At 42.5% G+C, this 14,660-nt stretch overlaps 1 protein-coding gene across 1 annotated transcript; it reads right to left on the bottom strand.

Moving 5' to 3' along the window:
- Positions 1–339: 339 nt before the first annotated feature.
- On the bottom strand, positions 340–12,768 carry fam212b (family with sequence similarity 212 member B). The gene is made up of 2 exons (XM_022748331.1): positions 12,537–12,768; positions 340–2,011 (listed from the first exon to the last, which is right to left on the bottom strand). The coding sequence occupies exons 1-2, from the start codon at positions 12,603–12,605 to the stop codon at positions 752–754; spliced, it is 1,329 nt and encodes a 442-aa protein (XP_022604052.1). The 5' UTR covers positions 12,606–12,768; the 3' UTR covers positions 340–751.
- Positions 12,769–14,660: the final 1,892 nt, after the last annotated feature.

Genomic DNA, 14,660 nt, shown 5'->3' on the forward strand with positions numbered 1-14,660 from the left:
AATCCCATTTAAATGTGGCAGTGTCTCAGAGTTTCCTCCTGTGTTGCATTCATTCCCTGAGCGAGGTGAATGAGGCCGATGGGTTCAATTAAACCTGAGTTTCCGGTGTTGGAAACAAAAGGGAGCTTATGACTGTGTTTAGTGGCAGTGCATTCGGTAACAGCTGTTTGTAGCATCACTTATAAAAACGGTAACCATGCAATCCAACAGTTGGGATTTCTATTCATAGATGCAAAGAAGTGAGATATGAGAGTATGTCCTGTAGCATAGAGGTGAAAAAGCCTGTGCATGTTTTTTATAAAGAGCTGCAATGGTGGTGACATTCTGAGAAATGTGTCCTTTTTTTTTTTTTTTAAGTACCGTCTTTTAAGACAACCAGAGAAACCAGTCATACATGCATACACGCATAAAGACATTAGAATAATACAAAAACCTGCAGCATAAATCCTCAAAAAAACTCTCTCTTTAACTATGTCTCAGACACTCTCCAGCACACACTCACAAGCCCAGACACACACGGCAAACAAGGTTTCGGTTTCTAGGATTGTCAGACAAAATGTTGCCCTGATAATCTCTCAGTCGCAGGAGAATCGTGTTGCGGGTGTATCGGTTCATTTTTGGAAGATAACTGTATCCAAGCCTCTCAGTCATTCGTTCGTGCATTCATTCATTCACTCCCCTCCAAATCCCCCAGCACCTGTCACTCACTCAGTCTGGCATCACTGGCGGGCTGTTGGCCTGAGACTCACTGTCAGACCCACACAGCTGTGTTGTAGTCAAACAAGGGCTGCATTTTCTCCAGACCAGTCTCTGGCTGTCTCCTGTCTAAATAAATCCCTGCAAATGGTTGCTGGTGGAACTGGGGGAAGTTTTGCTGATGGTGTTGATGGTGCTGTTGGTTCCTTTCTGCTTCAGATAGACACGGCCTGCCTTTGCCCTGCTGTCCATTTGCCCAGAATGGCAGGTAGAAGCTGCCCTTTGAACTTTTAGGAACCAGTTTCTTGGGCCTTTTGAAGAGGTCGCCCTCTGGCAGCTCAGGAGCCATCCAACCGGGCCTCTCCTTGAGCAGCTTGTCCCTGTCGGGCCGGACGCTGCGCAGGAACTTCTTGAAGATGTTTGTGGTCAGCGAGAACTTCCTGCAGATCTCCTGTGAGCGGCTGAGACGGAGAGGGTGAGCTGGGGTGTCCGGTCTGTCCACTCCTCCATCTGCCATCCTCTCCTCTCTCCTCTTCCTCCTCTCCTCTTCTTCCACCTCCTCCCTCTCTACCTCGGGCAGGTCCAGCCAGTTGCCCACCAGGTCGGCGAAGACGTTGTCGCCCAGTACCAAGGGTTGACGGTTGCGGCTGCGACTCATGAGTGAAGAGGTCCAGTCGCTTGCGTCATCTGTGCTGTCCTGGGAGTAGTCGCTGTCCAGTGAAGGACCCTCTCTGGAGAGGCTATACAGGATGCCAGGCAGGTCCACCACCTGAGCACGGTGGGGGGCCTGCGTCTGAGGGTAGGGCTCCGGTGGAGGGTTTCCCACCATTGGTCCATAGAAGTCCACCTGAGGGGCGGTGTATCCTGACCACCTCCTGGGTATTGACTCAAGGTCGTTCTCACTTCTTGCAGTTCTTGAGGTCCCTTCGCTCTCACTCTCCAGACTGGACGCCGAGGAAGACGAGGTTCTCAGGCTGCTTCTGTTTCGAGATGGGCTGTTGTCATCTCGGCTGAAGGTGTTTCTACTCGCCAAAGACGGCTGTGGACTTGACATTGGGCTCGGACTGGGTTCCACTGGCAGGATTTGGTTAAAGCAGGACCCGTGATCCTTTTCTGAAGCTGAAGCTGCTGCAGCTGCTGATGCGTCCGGAGGAGCTGGCGTAGCAGGATGTGGGATCCCTCGGTTAATGGGCCGACCTGAAATGTCAAGGTTTTCTAGCGCTGTCTGAACCTGAAGGAGCTTGAGTTCCTGGAGGGCTCCCATCATTGAATTCATCTGAGCGTGGAGGCCATCCCCGGCTTCTTTCATAGACAGCTGCAGGGAGACAGAGAAAACAATAAAGAGATGAAGATGAGTCAGAAATCAGCAAATGTCCAGTTCTGCTTAACGGCAACATAATTTCATTCATTTCACTCTTGCAGCTCCCATCTCATCCATCAAAGACTGATTTCCTCACTGTCCCCTCCTCTTGTTCATCATTTAGCTCAGCACCAGCACAAATCCAAATTACACACCATCAACTGACGGTATCAGAAGCATTAAATATATCTATCACATCACAATAATAGACCTGCTTTTTGTCTCTGTGTCGGTGAGACTTTGTGCTCTTCTCTTGTGCGTTTCAGGCTGCGCACCTTGTTTGATTATGGGTCATGTGACCTAGTTTTGGATGACAGGCCTGGGTCCCATATGGCCTGCGTATGAGAGAGGATCCAACCCATGACAGCTGTACAACAGACAAGCTTGCTGTTTTTTTTTCTTCCTCACTCTTCTACTCTTTCTATTTCAATTTCTCTTTTTGTATCCTTCCACTTTTGTATTATCTCATATTTGCTTTCTCCTCCGAGCTCTTTGTCTTCACTCTTACTTCCTTCTGTGCAGCAGTAATCACACACTCTGCTTTTATCTTCCTCCTACTCCTCCTCCTCTCTCTTTCCGCTCTCATCTCTTTAAGAGCCTGTGTCACGTGACCTGACTAACCGTCTTCTCCTGAGGGCAGAAGGAAAGCCCAGAGGCAGCATCCTGACCTGTGTCTTAACTTGCAGGCCTGAATCATTGCCAACGTGACCCAGACTTTGACTCTGCTCTTTTGAAACAAGTTTATCTTTTATCATGCACACATTGGCAAAGGTAGCGACTGATTCATGATTTTTAAATAACAGTGGAGACGAGAGAAAGCATGTCAGGAATTAAAAAAAAAAACAAAAAAAACGTGAGTGTGTTGGAAAAGGTTGATGAGAAACTTCATGAAGCACACCCACAGCAGACTGCAATGTGTTTTTCATATACATCAAACTGACAGTCAGGATCGGTTACACCACAGCACCTAAATGATAACTGTCAACTAAACATGAATGCATTTTAATGCAAACAAAATTTGCTTCTATTGCGAGAACAGCTATTTGATTTGAGTTCTATAGCAATAAATAACCCCTGGAAAAAAACAATAAAAACATGTCTTTCAACTGACAGGAACTCCAGCTCATTCTATTAAACAAGTATATGATAAAAACCCACCCCTTACCTTCTACAGTCACAAAGCAGTAGGTATAGATATCCCTGTCTGTCTCTCTGTTGTTGTTAGTCTGCACCTCTGCCAGCCTGTCACTGTCTCTCACCTTTCAAACGGATCAGTCTGACTGCCCCTATATGTATCTCTCTCCAATTGGGGGACACAGCTGGGTGTGACAGCCAATCAGTGCTGCCCGTCTAGACTGTAATCCCCAAATGGTGGGGGGTGGGTTGGGGGGTGGGCCTCACTCAGGCGAAAAGGGACTGAACAATGACGGGGAGATAGTGAGAGGGGGCGGTGAGAGTCATCCGGATGAGTAGGGATGGAGGGGGAAGAGGGTTGATGGCGGGCGGGGCGGGGGGGGGGATCCCTCACCATATGTTTAGATGTCGAAGGGAAAACTGTTGATGGATTCAATTATGAATGACACCATAAGAACATAGGAGGGGGGTAGGTGTAACAGGCTGTGATACTTAATCTTGGGGGAGCAGTGACTGTGTTGACCCCCCGGGTGGGAAAAGTAGCTGTGTAGAACAACTGGCAGTATAGCATCATAAACAAGGACTACTAAAAGCACCGTGAGAGCAGGAAGTGTTGTTGGAGAATAAGCATATACTGGGAAAACAGGCAAATGTAATGAATAACAATACAACCCCCTACATATTGACTTCTATAGTTAGATGTTGACTTTTCTGAGTCAGGACCCATGTGGCTCTAACAGTGGCCCCTTTTTGTCTATTGGTTGGTCCAACATTTTGGTGCAGACAGAAATTTCTCATGATATGTTGAACAATCATTCCTGTTCCCCAGAGGATGACTTTTACGCTTATGTTTTCACATAGAATCGTCATCGAGTCAAAATTTTTAGTTTGTCCCATAATTTGGTTCATGACCAAAATATATCAAAAAAATTAATGATATTCCCATCAACCTCAGCTGTAGTTTGTGTTTAGGGCTATCTGGCAAAGGTTAACATGCTAACACAGTGAACTAAGATGGTGAGCATGGTAAATATTATACCCACTAAACATCAGCATGTTAGCATTGTTGTTGAGAGTGTGTTAGCATGTTACCATATAGCCTAAAGTACAGCCTAACAGAACCATTAGCAACCCTTTAGACTTATAGTCTTGTTCTAAAATAAATAACTTTGTAAAAAAAAAAAGAACAGTGACACTTTCTTATATACTAGGACCACAACCAATTTTGATTATTTTCTTGGATTAGATTTAATCTATAAAATGTGCCCATCACAATGAATCATAACCCAAGGTGACTGACCAACAGTTTTAAACTTAAATATATTAAAATTACAATGATATGAAAAAAAGAAAAGCAGAAAATCTGTTATTGTGAAAGGCTGGCACCAGAGAATGTTTGGCATTCTTCCTTGATAAATTACTTAATTGATCATCTAAATTGTTGATGATTAATTATCTGTTAACTGACTGTTTCAGCGCTATATAGCCAAAGGCCATTTTTACATCTGCCTGAAAGTACCTTGAAATTTTTCCAATACCGTGCATTATTAACATTAAACCTCTGGGTTAAACACTTTGCTCATCACTAACATATGGCTGAATAGGTGCATGGGGGCGTTAGTAGCCTCTAAGATCAGATAATAAACCCATCAGTGCACATGCTGGGAACAAAAGCCTCTGAGCTTCCCCTTGGCTCGCTAAATTAGGCAGTGAAGGTTCATGTAATTAGCACAATCAGGTTGTCTCTTGTCTTTGTGCCTTCCACATATGGCTGACTTCATTAGCTATAATTGGCTGTGTCCTGGGAGAGGCTGGGAAAGAGCGCATAATTATGGTTTACTTTCCTGTACATCAAAGGTCAACAAGTCTGAAGACAAGATGAGTGTGGATTTGTGTTATTGTCGTTACATCTTCGGATGGAGACGTGTGGCTTCAGTAAAGTTTGTGCAGGGATCAGCTGAGGGATTACCGCACTCTGCGCTGCTGCTGAAATCTGTACCACTTATATGTATTAAATTTGTTTTTGAAATATTATCTCCTAAGCAGACCATTTTCATGCATTCTGAAAGGCCGCACCTGTTTGCACATGCTAACCAAAAACACCCTAATTTAGCACTCACATGCAACTTTTCCATTATCCCCAAAACGCAGGCATTCCTCCTGGTTATTTAAAACACACTGAGTTGTTTACCGGCATTTCTATTCTAAGGCAACATTAATAATTCATATTACGCCCTGGGGAACAAACAGAGGAACAGTAGTAAACTAGAGCCTATTATTCCACCTTAACCATGCCAACTAACTCCAGGCACTCCACGACTGCCATTTCAAGGCTGAACTTTGTGGCCCAAATATGTCAGCCTTTTCAACCTTCATTCTGCCTTCTACTCAGGATGCTGAAAGTGACTTTTAAATAACGTCCCGCGGCAGTTCCTGGTTGAGACACAGATGTTGTTCATCCTGAGATGTCTCACTTTTACAATGTGTGAATCAGCTGAGGGCTTCGTTAGGACAAAGACACAGAGGATGCAGACCGGATGGGACCCACACAAGCACCTTAAGGTCTTAACCAGAAGAAAAGGAGATGAGAAAAAAGAAATGTCTGTCTAATCTAATTTAATAAGAGAACTGGGATGAAACTGGGGCTGCAGGGAATTGCTGTACTGCCCAGAAAGACTGGCATCATTAACCCAGCCTTGTGAAGTTTACTTAAATCTTCTTTTTGAACCAAAGCCTCCAAGTGTTCCAGCCATTTAATCCATCAAGCGTGTATATCTATAAAAAAGATGGTTTTAAAAAAAGCTAGCCAAGTGAAAATCTGCTGAATGAATGAAAGGAAGACAAACAAGGACTGCCCAGATTCTGCCCTTTCAACCCCCCACCCACTTCCTCTTCTTCTTCTTCTGGCTGCAGTGATGCCAGCCAACCAGACATAATTGCCAATTAAGTGCTGAATGCTTCAAAGTTAAAGAACAATGGCTGGCAGTCTTGAATTAATACTGAGTGGAGGCTTATTAAAGAGTTCTGGCCATTTTAATTAAAAAAAAAAAAAAAAAAAAAATCAGTCGATTGGTAATTCTTTATTTTACATCCTCATGTCATGATCCATCTAGTATGAAGATGCGTCCAGAGGCCATTCAATATGCATGCAAGTGAATTAAATACCACAAAGTATAAATAAATCAATGCTTTTCCTCTGCTGTCTGTTGAGATCGAGCTCTCCTCCTTCACTTATGTTGGGAAAAATATCCACTGTGCAAACACACTGAGCTCACAAATCCACACACATGTCCAGACGTGCCTCTCTTCAATGAAGTCATTGTGTGTGTTTTTTTAAGGCATGGATGTGTGCGCATGCATGTTGTGCTCACTCATATACATTAACTGGATTATTAGGTGGAAAATAAAAGCACAAACAAAAATGAAAAACAAGCCACTGCTCTGTTCTGGCGGTAAACTACAGGCTATTCACTGTTGTTGTTTATTTGTTATTGGCTGGAGGGGGGGAGGAAATGGTGAGACCAAGGTTATCAGACCCAAAAGGTCTTCCTGTTTAGAAGGAGCTGGCCAGCAGCAGCAACAGCTATGGTGTACTCCACCCTCCCTCCACCCCTAATTAAAAATGAATGGTGGGCTGTATGGGTCAAGGACAGGACTGGGGGTCTCTGTCCGGGGGGATACAGAGAAGGTCTCTGTGACTTAACTGCTGGACACGCCACAGACTGCTGTGGACAACCCTGGGGTCATGATCGAGAGGGCAATAAAGCTGCGCAGCATTCACTGAAAGAAATGAATTACTGTGCACACAGCAATGAATGCCTCTTTGATGGAAAAAAAGCTTATATGGTGACTCTGTTTGGTCCCAGTGTACTCTGGGTCACGTTCAGTAGAAGAAGTGTGAAAACCTCTTGTATTTGGTCATGTCAAAGTTGTTGTAAAGTCTTTTGTAATTTTGCACTTATATTATTTAATATGCTGCTTGCACTGACTCAGACTGACTGTAGTTTGAATATGTCTCTCATGTATTTTAACTATATAACGGATCCTCACAGAAAATGGGATTTAAGTAAGTAAGTAATTAATTTAAGTAATTTCCAAAAACATTTTCTCACCCACGCCTTATGAAATGTTGATTTTTTTTTTTTTTAGATTTTGAAACCCTATTGCCAGACAAGAATGACATTAGTATTACTGAGAATGAGAAAAAAATCAAGTTACAGTTAATTAAAAAAGCAAAAGTAATTATGATGGAACACAAACTCTGGCTTTTAGCATAAAAGTCTGACGACCTACATCCACCTCCACACCCTTACTTTCAAGCTCATTACATAAAGGGCACACTACGTCTTCCACTTGTACTGAGCATTGGTGTCCGACATAAATTTTGAGGTGCAAAAATGTCCAATATGGATTTAAGTCCAAGGAATCTCTTGAGAAATGCTGTCCCCTAGTCACTCTGGATAATCCACAGACCTCGAAGTGACCAGTTTTTGCGGGAAGTACTTTCTACCATAGAAATAGTTCTTATAAAAACTCATGTCAGTGATTCCTGTGCATTGTCCAGAGTAATGAGGACACTGTAAGAGGTGATGCTGTTGCATGACGAGACGAGTATCTGAAAAACCTGGCAAATAGAATCCAAAACTATCTGCAAGAAGAAAGTGGAAATGGGAATGGAACCTTGGGCGAACTGTCTCTTTAAAACCAAAAATATTTTAACCAAATCTATCACTGTTTCTATGGACGTGCTGCCCAGCAAAGACTCCCTGATGGCCTTTTGAGAGATGGGAGGTGGTTTAATTGCTTATTTCCTGCAAGAGCTCATTTATGCCATCAAGAAAATGATGCTGCCGTGGGAGATGCAGGATGATTAGGATCCACATCATCATCTTTGGCAGATGATATTTGGAAGACAGTCTGGGACCCAATCTGTTGTCTTCCCGGCTGTAAATCCTCTCTGGAAGCAATAATCGTTAGATAGATGTTTGATAACACAGCAGTTGACGTCAGCACCTTGTGTGTGGGCAGTGAAAGTGCTAGGCCAATTCTCTAGCCCACAGTTGTAACATCAAGTGTGACGTTAATTTTGCAGATACGCCCCCTTCTTAATCTAACATCATAAAGAGTGTAAAATTCACAGAAGCATTTTCATGAAGAAAATGTGTGCGATTGCTGTAAGCTGTCATGAGGAATGGGCTCGAGTTCAGCGTTATATTTGTAGTGAATGGGCCTGCAGCAGCTTTAGCACATTATATTATAGCACACTCATGAATATGGAAAGTTATGTACAGTTGTTCAGAGTGTAATACAGAGCATTTTGGAATTTGAATGTTGTACTGTATGCAGGTGATGCGGTATAAATATAATGGAAGCAAATGGGCCTCCATAGATTTGAAGCTGCACCCATCAATATTTTATTCTAACAGTGGATCAAATGACTAGGCGTCCTGTGAAAAAGGCGTGTGCTTGTAGTGACGAACCCACAGAATTATCATTCAAATCCACTCTGCTCTACCTAGTGTTGTATTGTCTCTCAGCCCGTTGCTTTGGTTTTACGGCCCGTGGCTTTATTGTTGTGGTTCACTCTCACCTTCGTCTCATTGATTGTTTCCAGTCGCATCTTGAAGCTGTTTTCATAAACAAAGCTTGGATTAACCTACTGTAAGCTGCCTGACCCATGCCAAACAAGACAAAGTTCATGACTAGAGTTAGTGGAGACCAAAACAGAAATAAAAGGACAGTGAATACTGAACTTACATTTGTCAGGTCACGGGAAAAAGGACTCCAAAATAATGCTAACATTTGCTATGTGTTTGCTGGGTGTGTAAATAGACATCTGTATGATAACATGTTCACCACAACAACTTTATGCAACGATAATTTGGTAATATTCTCTCTTTTCAGTATTAAATTTTAAACATGTCCAGCTTCTTTTTGCGACAGACAAACCAAAAATGTTAAAACGAAATGTAATTTGAAGGCCCCAAAGATACGACGACAGTGGACAGCACAATATTGATCTACACCTCAGTGAAAGCAATACCCATGAGAAATAATTCACATATTTTTCTCCCAGTGAAGGCAAACAGAGGAGGGGAGCTATGGGATTTGATCTTAGACCAGAGGGGGTCACATGTAGTTACAGCAGCAGATTTAACCACTCTGCTGTTTCTAGGAACAATATCCCCGAAATAAATCTGCACTTTGTTGTCCGAGGCAATGATTTCATTTTTCCATTCCGTGAGCCATGATTTAACAGGTTATGTGTGTGGTGCCTTAATGAAAAAGAGCCTTTGTATAAGGTTTGTGGTTCTAAAATCAAACACAATGATGGCCCACGCAAAACCCCACAGCTGCCACTAAGAGTTGGGCCAATTTTAGCCGAGGGGAAGGAAGGGCAGGTTGGAGAACAGGAGCCATGAGGGAGACACAAAACAAACGAGCTTAAAGTTAAACCACTACACTGCTTTGTGTTGTGTACAGGTTTCTAACCCAACGCCCCTAAAGGTAACAAAGAATATTCAACGTTACGAGCTCTTCACACACTATAAGTTTGGCACTTGTGTGTATTTTTCTCCGATTCCCTGACCTCATGTTTGCCGGCTTACGGTGAATTCCAAGGTGACAGACATGTTTGAAACTTGCCTCGGGTGTGAGAGGGATAAAGGAGTGTGATGCATGTGAAATCAGCTTCAGAGGTGATGATATCAAAAGCTCTGATTTATGCTTTAGTGTCTGGGATGACGCTGTTAAGCAGGTGTGAACCCAACATTTAAGGAAGATGAGTCAAAAGCATGTCAGTGTTTGTATCTCCGACTTACAAGCTGGCAGGAAGGACTCTTTTTCTGTCTGTTGGATTGATGAGTCATGCATGAGATTAAAAATATTTCATTGTTGCCATCATACACAAGCCTCTGGATTTCTGTGGAGTCTTGAAGTGCTTTTGAAATGAACAAATGGAAGCTAACAGCCTGTTGGCAAACACTGTTTTCTGTTAAACATAAGTAAAAAAAACGGAAAGCGATGATACATTCCTCACTTGAAAACTAATCTGGCAGGTTTGAGTTTAAGTGTCACTGCTGTGTTGGATGTGGTCAGCAGTAACGACAAATAGCCCCCAGATCTGGTCAGGTCGAGGGTCAAATGTTCAAATGTGACCTGACACTACCACACACAGAGTGAACCCCCCCCCCATCTGACACAGTGTTCACACGTTCGTATGGCACTCCTTTTTTCTTTTAGAGCTGATGGTGCACTGGGATCTTTATGGAGTCTGATGTGGGGCATTGAGTTTACAGTTGTAATTTACGTGACTTTTACCCAGGCCTTGAATGCCACACTCACATTTCAGTAATACTACAGACGATACAACACATTACAGGACAATACCAGCTTAGGTTGCTTTCAGTTTTTCAGATACAAGAGTTGACACTTCGCCTGGTTTCACTTATTCACTTCCACCTAAATAGAATTACTGCAGATTTTTTGACATTGGCTGGATGGATTTGTCACTCACTGCTGATTGGTTAAATCAAAATAACAACCCTTCCCAGCTGAAAACGGATAACACAAACATATGTCAGACTATATATAATAAAGAAGTAAAATGAAATGGTAGTTTAGTGAGATTATTGGGATGTTTGAAAATGGCTTGTAGTCATCACACTGAATATCGAGACAACAGTCCAGAGTTGCAGAAGCCTTCCTGTATGATGAACGATCAAATCAATCATTATAATGCACAATAATGTAACTTTGACAAAAATAAATGCAGACTTGATATTGAGTGTGATGTATCACACAACTCAAGCAATGTTCAAGAGTCTACTAATTGATTTTCAAACAGTAAAGCAATGAATGGAAACCAGTGGATGCCTGGGGGGGGGGGGGGCCCTCTCAAATCTTATGTAGCGTTTATGTAGTGAATTTCTAGTAAATGGTCCAAGATATGCACAAGAACTCATATGATCCTTTTTAAAACGACATCACAGTCTTTGAAGCACAGTTACAAGTGATACTGAAGAGCTCCTCGACTCAGCCTCGCAGCTGCAAGTCGGTTGTTAGATGTTTGTGATCTGCGTGTTGCAGATGGAGCCGGTTTACCACTCTCCAGTGAGCACTGGATGAGAATCTGTCACAGTGGAAAGAAAAGTGACAGCCTTGGCATAGACACCTCTCGTTTTTCTGAACAACAGATTGCATCCCACATGGTCCTGTGCAGGAGGGGGACTGCCTTGGCTTTTTAACCGGCATCTGCTCGCCGTTCTCCTGTTTTGATCCCCGGCATGGCACGGCACTTTTTTCTATTATGTTACCAAACTGTGATATGGCAGCTATAACGCAACATGTCCTCCTGGCATCAACGTCTATACTCCCCTAAAATCTCATGTGCCACTTCACAGACGTGCGGCTAATTTGGAGCTGTGAATCAAGAAGTCACAGAGCAGATCATGTTGCAAAACATGCAGCCATGCGAGGCTTTTCTGTGGGCCAGTGGCTGGATGGAAAGAAAAGAAAAAATCTGTGTCTGCTTTGAAGATGATTCCAATTGAAATCTGTGCCAGTTAAGGCTCCTTTTGAAAATTGGTCTACACTGTGTCCCTGCCAAATGATTGTGAGGGTGCAGCTTATATACATTTGCTTTTACATTTCAAAGAAGGGGGTGAGAAATGGCAGCCCAAAGTTGCTACCATCAATCAAATGTGTTTATTAGAGGAGAGGAGATGTGAACACATTAAATAAGGGAGACTGACAAATTCATTTAGGGCATGATAATGTGATGAAACTCTGTGACTGCCAGTTTCACTCACTCCCCTGTGAGAGCCAGACCTCACATCAGTCTATTGCAAAACATGATTACATTAAAAACAGCAGATAAAAATATTCAGTGAATCTACTATTTCTTTAGCTACAACCACCAGACTAAAAAAAAACACAGCTTATGAGAAGAAGGAGAAGACTGTCTTGAGCTCATTTAGCTTAAAACATCTGTCCCAGATGCGTGGACAGAGAGGAGGAGGAGGATGTGTACACATGCCTCTGGTCTGCTCAAAGCTTTCAGCCTACACAAATTAATGCGATTTAAAAAAAAAAAAAACTAAAAATAACACCTGCATCTTCAACTGAAACAGTGATAGTCAGGAATACAGAAGTCAGGACATAGAAAAAGCAAAGAAGGCGACATATTGGGTTTTATTATAATAATCTGTAATTTATGGTTTAATGTATATTTCTGTCTGCCTGCCTATTACAAACGCTGCATGTTTACAATAGATCAAATAATGAATAATGAATGAAGTAGCCCAGTGCTGATCGCAATAATAGAAGTAGATACAACAGAACCTACCAGTTCTTGCTTCAGTCGCCTCAGACACGCATCCATATTTTTGCTCTCTGGTTTGGAGAGCTGTTCCATTTTTTTAAAATTTTTTTCCTTTTCCTTTTTGTAAATACAAGAATCTCAGATGGAGCGTCGTCGCTCGAGCATGACTATGAAAGCTTTCTCCCGGGTAGAGACATTAAAACTGCGCTCTGCTGGAGAGCTGGGAGAAACAATTTGCGATTTGGAGATGCGCAAATCCTGCTGAGGAATGCGCGTGCGGCTCGTAATGACGTGAATCCTGTATTAAAAAGAAGAAGAAGAAGGAAAAAAAAAAACAACTCCTGATGACGAAAATGTGTTTACTCCAAAAAATGATAATGAGGTCCTTCTTGTGGCTGCGTCAGGAGACTCAGTCTATGCCTGTGTGGGTCTCTCTCTCTCTCTCTCTCTCTCTCTCTGTCTCGCTCTGTGTCCAGCCCGTTTTTTCCCCCTCTCTGCTATTTTCTCATTCAAGACGCGCGCTTACGTTGCCCATCCAATTTCCTCCAATGAGGGAGCCTCTCAGGACAGGCTAAATCTCATTCAAACGAGGGATGCATCATTTATTATGTAGGAGTAGATTTGTCCACAGCAGCTTCTAATGATTTCTCCGAGATTGGAAAAGAGAGTCTGCAACATCTGGAAATGTTTGAGTCGAGGCTGAAAGATCACATAGTTCAGGCTATTCAAAGAGCATGAAAAATGAAATGTCTCTATTCCATAACTTACAGACTAATAGAACAGATCCTGCAGCAACTGTTGCAGCACAAGACTGAAGGAGGAAGTTTAAGGAGGATGTGTCTAAAAGAAAGCATATGTGTCATGAAACGAGCAGTATAGGGACAGTTTCCTGGCCACCATCACTGAGGTCAGAGAGGAAACACCTGAGCCACGGGCTTTTGTTGTGTGACCTGGATATAATACTGTGTTAGCAAGGGAAGGAAGAGGTGCATATACAAGGCTGCCAATCTGGAAGTTGTTTATCAGTGCCTCCCTCAGAATATATATTTGACATATCTCAGTGGTTGCACAGGCAGTATATAAAACATTCAATGCATCTCCGGCAATCTGAAGATGTCAAGGAAACTAAATGAGGTCTGTTTTTAGAAATGGGCTTGTTTGTTTTTTTTTAGTTTACATTAAGGAAAATATGATCTTATTTTAGTCTGTGGTGTATGTTTTTACATGAGGATGCACATTTGGGCTGGGTATTGAACTGACATATCAGCGCTAATATTGCAGACATTAGATCAGGGAGATTATACAGTATGTGTACAGTCCACGGGGTCACATACTGTATAGCGTACCACATGCATGATAAAATCAAAATCCAGTCAGTCTGTTCAGGTCCTCACTGCTTGTCCAGGGAAGACCTCTAGAAGACAGTCAGGAAAAACTTGGTGCCCTCTGACCTGCTTCTGTCATCTGGAAGTTTTTTAATATCAGGCCTGATGTTGGGTGATTTTTCCCAGATGGATGGATGAATGCTAAGAGAGGAGGAAGTGGATCCATTTCAGATTCCAAAAGCAATGAAACAGGGCTAATGAATAAATCATCTGAGCACTTCAACTTCACGAGAGAGAGAGAGAGAGAGAGAGAGAGAGAGAGAGAGAGAGAGAGAGAGAGCTCCTCAGGTAGACAGTGTACACTAGTAATTAGACCAAAAATGTGAAGAGCTAATCCTTCTTGCCAAATGCTGTTATGATATTGAACTTATTAACTAACTTCTGCAGGAACACAGGTGACAAATAGTCAGTCGTTTCTTTAAGTGTCTGTTTTGTGTCTGCTCCTCTTATTGCTTTGAAGTGGGCGGTTTTCTGCTGGAGAAAGGTGGTGTCATATACGGCCATGCACCAATTAGGATTTAGCAACATTTGAATCTGACAACAGTTGTGGCGTTGTTACCTGATGTTGTCAGTCAAGTCTGATCTGATGACTTTTGTCAAACTCTTGAACTTTTACTCCATTTGTTGCATGCTGAATTTGGTCATTAGAATCACAAATTTATTCATGTGTGCATTATGAAAATTACTGCAGAAACTAAATGTACACTAAATATTTACAGACACAAACATCTTAGATGAGTCAAGTTTTAAACCAGCTCCCCAG

Source organism: Seriola dumerili, unplaced genomic scaffold (assembly GCF_002260705.1).
Source record: "Seriola dumerili isolate Sdu_G_001 unplaced genomic scaffold, Sdu_1.0 BDQW01000121.1, whole genome shotgun sequence".
Lineage (NCBI taxonomy): Eukaryota > Metazoa > Chordata > Actinopteri > Carangiformes > Carangidae > Seriola > Seriola dumerili.